The sequence below is a fragment of the Hyla sarda genome, chromosome 2, assembly GCF_029499605.1.
Source record: "Hyla sarda isolate aHylSar1 chromosome 2, aHylSar1.hap1, whole genome shotgun sequence".
Taxonomy (NCBI): domain Eukaryota; kingdom Metazoa; phylum Chordata; class Amphibia; order Anura; family Hylidae; genus Hyla; species Hyla sarda.
In genome coordinates, this window is record NC_079190.1 from 208642508 (window position 1) to 208649595 (window position 7088).

At 36.9% G+C, this 7088-nt stretch overlaps 1 protein-coding gene across 6 annotated transcripts in view; it reads left to right on the forward strand.

Annotated features, from left to right (window-relative positions):
- GPM6B (glycoprotein M6B) overlaps positions 1-4967 on the forward strand; it is a 148647-nt gene extending 143680 nt beyond the window's left edge. For 4 of the 6 annotated variants that reach the window (XM_056556262.1, XM_056556259.1, XM_056556257.1 and 1 more), the window contains 2 exons: positions 618-683; positions 3321-4967. In XM_056556262.1, the coding sequence (XP_056412237.1) occupies positions 618-683; positions 3321-3470 (216 nt within the window). In that variant the 3' untranslated portion in view covers positions 3471-4967. Of the gene's footprint in view, positions 1-617; positions 684-1952; positions 2845-3320 lie in introns of those variants that run through there. The other 2 variants (XM_056556260.1, XM_056556263.1) reach the window with 1 other exon arrangement.
- Positions 4968-7088: the final 2121 nt, after the last annotated feature.

The window sequence follows — 7088 nt, forward strand, 5'->3', positions numbered from 1 at the left end:
TCATGTATCTGGTACAGGACGACTTGGGCTACAGCCCGTGCCCAGAGCAACCTATACATTTCTATGAGTGGGCAGACTGGTTGTCCAGGCAGGGAATTGATTTTGTAGGAGATAGAACATTTTCTCACTCAGGGGAGTGCACAAAGAATCTTAGGTAGTCTGGGAATCAGCAGTGATCTAGGAGGGTCTAGGTGACTCAGGTTTTGGAGAATTTAACATTTAAATCCCCATTTGTTGGCTACCTAAACTTGTATCACAGTTTTGAGACCCCCTTTAGTTCTTAATGTTAGTTTGCTTATCGTTGGCCTTTAGTACTCTTATGCCTGGAAGTTTCCATCTAGTTGAAATGTTTATCAATATAAGACTATGGCCCAGATTTATCAAACTGTGTGAGAGAGAAAATGGAGAGATTTTCCCACAGCAACCAATCACAGCTCAGCTTTCACTTTACCAGAGCTCGTTAGCTGAGCTGTGATTGGTTGCTGGAGGGAAATCTCTCCATTTTCTCTCTCACAGTTTGATAAATCTGGGCCTATGTGTTTATTAGTATAAGACTGTCTATCTACTAAATTTTTTGTGAGCTTATTCCTAATGGATTTTCTCCTTTTTTCTTCTAGTTTTACATGTCCTACCACCTTTTTATTGTGGCCTGTGCAGGGGCAGGTGCTACTGTTATTGCACTGGTAAGTATGAAGTTATTTCTTATTTACATGTTAGACTTTTCTATGTACACAAGTATGTTGCTGTTATAAGAATTCGAGGTGATGTGGGCACTTGGGGTGCATTCCATGGAAACATATAAAAATGACTTATTCCTGCCCAAAAATGCACAAGCTGTTGCTGGATCAGTACCTCCACTAGTTTTTAGACCTGGTATGTACAAGCTTTGCATTGCTGGGTAGCAATTAATAATACCCATGTGGTGCCTTGTTTGGACCAGTTGAGATGTTTATGGGCACATGATATATTTATACAAGTGTAGGTTTGCAAGTATTGCGTAAAGCCAAGCGAATTCCTATGGGGTACCCCGGTTTACTCTTCATCCAGTTTGCCGTTTACTTATGTTTCAATTGTTAAACTGTCATTTAGGTTACTGTCCAGATCGCAATGTAGGTAAGAAAAGGATTACACAGTCGTCTAGCAAAAAAGTGTCTCAATACATCTGAAAGGCTAGCCACATTAAACATGTAAATCCATTTGATGTTGTGAAACTGAAGTACATTAGAGCAGACTGCATCACAATGGCACTTATTTGTAGACATTAGATGAATTCTGGAAATTAATAAATCACCTAAGATTTTCTGGCATATTTGCACTTTAATAAATCTTTCTATATAGTTGTAATTTTTATTATGGACTCAAGTGTTGTAGTCTTATTATAAAGTCAACTTTTACATAGCAAAGCATCCACAACACTGAATAATTATCTAAAATATTGTGTATTAATACCAACCCTTGGAAATATCCTTCAGCTCTTGTGTTAGACATTGTCCAGTAATTCATATTAAGGGTAACCTGTCATCACTTTCATGTAGCCCAAACCATAGGCAGAATTGTTTTACATTCTTTAAAGGCATCATAGTAAGGGTAGGGTCACACGTAACTGATCCGCAGTGTATTTTACGCTGTAGATCTGCAGATGACCCGACCCTATATTGAGCCTCCAGCGGCAAAGATATTTTTGAAAAGCTGCAAGTGAATCATACACCACTGTAATAAGGGAGACTGTCCGTTTGGTTTGGATAGCATAAAAGTGATGACCAATTCCCTTTACAAGAAACCTTGCTATTGGGACTTAAATCCTGGCCAATCCCACCAACTCTAAAGATATTAATCCCAGTCTTCCCTGTTCTTCTGAAAATTTAGACTTTAGTTGAGTGATTTCCAAAGGCTGCGTGAGGCATTACAGTGCCAAATCTTACACTCCTTTTTATTTTGTTCTTTTCCACCAGCTGATCTACATGATGGCAACCACATATAACTATGCCGTTTTGAAGTTTAAGAGTCGGGAGGATTGCTGCACTAAATTCTAATCTGTTTTAGTCCCAGCATAAGAGACTGCATTGTTGTAGCTTAAACTACCACTGACACTCTGGACTAAAACCCAGTCTAGCATTTACAATTTTCTATGATTATTATGTTTTTTTTTTTCTCCATTTTGTATATAGCAAGTGTCACTCAATAGCATCATAAGTAAAGTAATAAAAATATATTGTATGTAAAACACAACTATGAGATCTGGCTAAACTCTGTTACTTAAAGCAAAGCACATTCACGCAGCATCTGCTAGTAGATGTCTGGTAACACGTGCCTTCTCTGCTTGTCCAACATCTTCCATGCGGTACGTTTCTACACAGGATATTGGATGATCAGGGCACATGGAGCTTTATTACTGCCGAAGCCACATATACACAATGTTTGTTTTGTACAAACTATTACTAACTAATAACAGAGATAATTTCCCCTTATTTGCCCCAGATCAGTTGTAGGATTTTTCTTTTTTTTTTTTTTCCAAAATGCACTTGTACAGTTGAAGTAAATTTTGGTAACAGATAACTATTTATTAGCCAGATCTCAGACATAAAGTGAGGCTGATAGGCCCGTGAGCACTAAATTGAAGACCAATGATTTGATATGCCAATAATGGAGGCCTGGCTGGCCAAGCGAGGACGACACAAGAAAGTGATGTGTGGCAGGAAATAGTGCAGAGGAGGGAAGTACTGTGTGACATTATTATCACTGGATACATGACATGGAAGTTTTGAAAGAAGAATATAAGCACTAGCAATAAATTCATTTTTATAACCTATTTTTGTAGTTGAATAAAGTGGCAATAAACACTAATTTGTGGCCTGCATGCTTCTGTGTATACGTTTTTACCTCTACAGGTTGTTTAGTAGATGAAGAATTATACAGACGCCTTCCATCATTTCTGTTCTCCCATGTACTGAGTAATCCTCACTTATGTACATGCCTGTCTGATACTATATCCCTTACCGTCAACATAAAATCAGACTGTAGCCCTTTTTGTTTTCAGAGGGTTGTTGCTTTAACCCTATGGCAAAACCAGTTTCCTTGGATTAATTCTGCTCCTGGCTTTCTAACTTCCTTAGTTGCTTTCCTCACCCTTTTGTTTTTCCATAGTAAATGAAGTGCATGCCTAAATATGAAGTTAATAATGATCACTACAGGGTTACAAAAGCCTATTAACTCTTATTTATTATTATTATTAAACTACTACTACTTTTAGTTTTCTAATATCCTGCTTGCTTTGCCTCTTGACACGTTTACTAGCCATCGTGCTCACCCTTCTCTTGCAGATCCACTTCCTCATGATTCTGGCTTCTAATTGGGCCTACTTAAAGGATGCGAGCAAAATGCAGGCCTACCAAGACATTAAAGCTAAAGAAGAACAAGAACTTCAAGACATCCAGTCACGGTCAAAAGAACAACTCAATTCTTACACATAAAACCTAAACCGTGAATGGAATGAAAAGTAGCCCTTATGATTAATCGATTAATGCAGATGTGTACCAGTAAAAAACCTGAATGAACCACCGGGCGCTATTTTATACGGTTTTAAAACTGCAGCAAGTTAAATATTTTCTATCCCCCTCCATACTTTTGATCTCAGGCTTTTTAAAATGAAGCACTTTATAAGGTATCAGTGTTTTCTCTCCCAGTGGAATACTCATTTCCTTAATGGAGGGAGCAGGTGTAGCGAGGCAGCGGGTTCATACATCAAGTACTTGCATCTATCATGTTATTTCCATTATCTTCAGGTTCATGTTAGATTTCTATAAAGTGTTGCCATTTTGAAATGAATTGATGGCCCAAAAACATTTCTACATAGAATACTGATCCATTCAGAACTGCTCAAGAAAGGAGTGGAAGTGTAGTAAACTTCTACTGAGCATCAGGGACACCCATGTATGTTCGGTTCAGTTATTTCCCCCATCCTTTTCCATCTTAAAAATATCCACAAACTATAGACACAGGCAATTTGTGCATATTACTTTAGTAAACCCACACATATTTGTTTAGTTTACAAAATGGCTAAGACCTCATTCACGCAACCAGATTGTAGGTCCTATGTTTCTGCCAAAAGAGCACACAGAGGCCTCAAGGCTAGTCATGTATACAAGGCCCAACACCTTTAAAAAGGAGGACTACATTCATGGTGAATGGGGAAGGGATACCTGTACAGCTAATAAAATAGCTGCCTGCATTTTGTATTTAGATGATGGGTCCAAGTGAACACATCTCAATTAATAGTGTTAGTCTTAGGTAATTATGATCAACAAAATGACAGTGGTGCGTTGACTATATAGTATTACATTGTTGCTGTAGGTCATTCCTATTTCTGTAGTTGATCGTGATTTTTTGTTTTTGTTTTGACAGTTGCACTTCCAAAATACTTAAAAAAAAATTTAAAAAAATTAAAAGAAACAAAAAAATCCATACAAATGTGAACTGTAGGCGGTACATATATAGATAATAATGTCCAGTCTACTTGACCTAAAGATATTAATTGTTGCAATGTTAACAGACAGTGTTCAGGTATTTTGTTTGGTTCCAATCCTGAAAGGATTTTTTTTTTAACTTCATAATTGAGCCGTATATTGTACTTAGAAAAATGTTACCATAATAGCCTAGCTTTTTGTTGAAGCCAATGCATGGAAAACTCGTAATTCTTTCTACTGCAATGCAGGTGATTGTGCTAGCCCAGTGTCCTAATGGATAACGAAGGCAATGTCTTAATATTTTTTTTCTATTCTGTGTAGTTGACTAAAGTTTCCTTTTTGAGATCCTGTTTAGTGTAATTATTTTTATGTAAAAAAAAGCATTTACCTTTTGCTATGTATAAATTTTTGTAACCTAACAGTGAATCAATATTTTCTATCAGTGCCAAGGGCTTCCTGTAGTTATATCCAAGTGTTATAATAAATATTTGTAGATAAAACGCCTGGTTCTGTGATTTCATGTTTTATTTTTCAAAGAATGTTGGTATTAAATTGTCACATTTATCTATAAATGTCATTTATAAGGAAGTTTTACAATAGTCTAAGTGTCCCAGTCATTATAAAAAAAAATAATAATAATTTTGACATATCAAACATGAGTGTTCAGACCCCTACCTTGCATGCGGCTGAGCACTTCTCTCAATCAAAACTTTGGATTCGAACTAAGAGGTTGTGTTTATTTTTATAATGACAGGTACACTTTTAAAATAACATTCTTTTAACCCCTTGGGGATTAAGCCCATTTGACCTTAAAGGGGTACTCCGGTGAAAACCTTTTTTCTTTTAAATCAACTGGTGGCAGAAAGTTAAACATATTTGTAAATTACTTCTATCAAAAAATCTTAATCCTTCCAGTACTTATTAGCTGCTGAATGCTACAGAGGAAATTCCTTTCTTTTTGGAACACTGATGACATCTAGAGATGAGCGAACTTACAGTAAATTCGATTCGTCACAAACTTCTCGGCTCGGCAGTTGATTACTTAACCTGCGTAAATTAGTTCAGCCTTCAGGTGCTCCCGTGGGCTGGAAAAGGTGGATACATTCCTAGGAAAGAGTCTCCTAGGACTGTATCCACCTTTTCCAGCCCACCGGAGCACCTGAAAGCTGAACTAATTTATGCAGGAAAAGTCATCAACTGACGAGCCGAGAAGTTTGTGACGAATCGAATTTACTGTAAGTTCGCTCATCTCTAATGACATCACGAGCACAGAGCTCTCTGCTAACATCTCTGTCCATTTTTGCAACCATGCATAGCAGATGTATGCTAAGTGCAGCATGGTGGCTCAGTGGTTAGCACTGCTGCCTTGCAGTGCTGGGGACTTGGGTTCAAATCCCACTAAGGACAACAATAAATAAAGAGTTATTATAATGTCAGCAGAGAGAACTGTGCTCGTGATGTAATTTACAAATCTGTTTAACTTTCTGCCACCAGTTGATTTAAAAGAAAAAAGGTTTTCACCGGAGTACCCCTTTAAAGACCAGGCCAATTTTCATGTTTTCACTTAAATTTTTTCCTCCCCCCCCTTCTAAAAATCAGAACCCACAGACCCATATAAGGGCTTGTTTTTTGCATCACCAATTGTACTTTGTAATGACATCACTTATTTTCCAACAAAATCTGTGGGAAACCAAAAAAAAAAATTGTGGGGTAAAAAAAAATATGTTAACTTTTGGGGGCTTCTGTTTCTACGCAGTGCACTTTACGAAAAAAATGACATTTATTTTCTAGGTCCATACAGTTACAGGGATACCCAATTTATGTAGGTTTTATTTCATTTTACTACATGCACCAAAATAAGTGTTTAAAATTGTCATCTTCTGACCCTATAACTTTATTTTTCCACATACGGGCCAGTATGGGGGCTCATTTGTTGTGCCGTGTTCTGTAGTTTTTATTGGTACCATTTTTATTTTGATGGGACTTTTTGATAGTATTTTTTATGGTATATGAAGTGACAAAAAATGCACAATTTTGGACTTTGGTATTTTTTTTTAAGTAGGCCCTCAGCTGTGCGGTTTAGCTACCTTTTTATATTTTAATAGTTCGGACATTTACGCACGTGGCGGTACCACAAATTATTTATTTATTTTTTTTTTAAATGGGAAAAGGGGAGATTCAAACTTATTAGGTAGGAGTTAATTCACTTACTAACTTTTTTTTTAACACTAATGGGGCTATAACATGTAATCTTTTGATTGCATACACTGATCAATGCTATGCCATACGCATAGCATTGATCAATGTTTTCTGTGCTCTGCTGCTCCAGCCTGCTAATCAAGCTTAGAGCAGCAGATCACAGATTGGACGGTGAGGAGGCAGGTATGTATGCCCTTGGTCCCCAACAAGTTAAAACAGAAATTAGAACATAAATAAAGTAAAATGGAGAGTAAATCTTTGTATACATGGTAACTAATAGTACGTTCGAGATAAGCACTTGTTATATTAAACGTTTAAACAGACCTGTCAGCAGCATAACTGGAGTGTACTTGGCTAGATAGGACCAGTAATCAGGATTTTGGAAATACCTTTTTTTTTAATCTCCATAGTCCTTTCCAGTGCTGA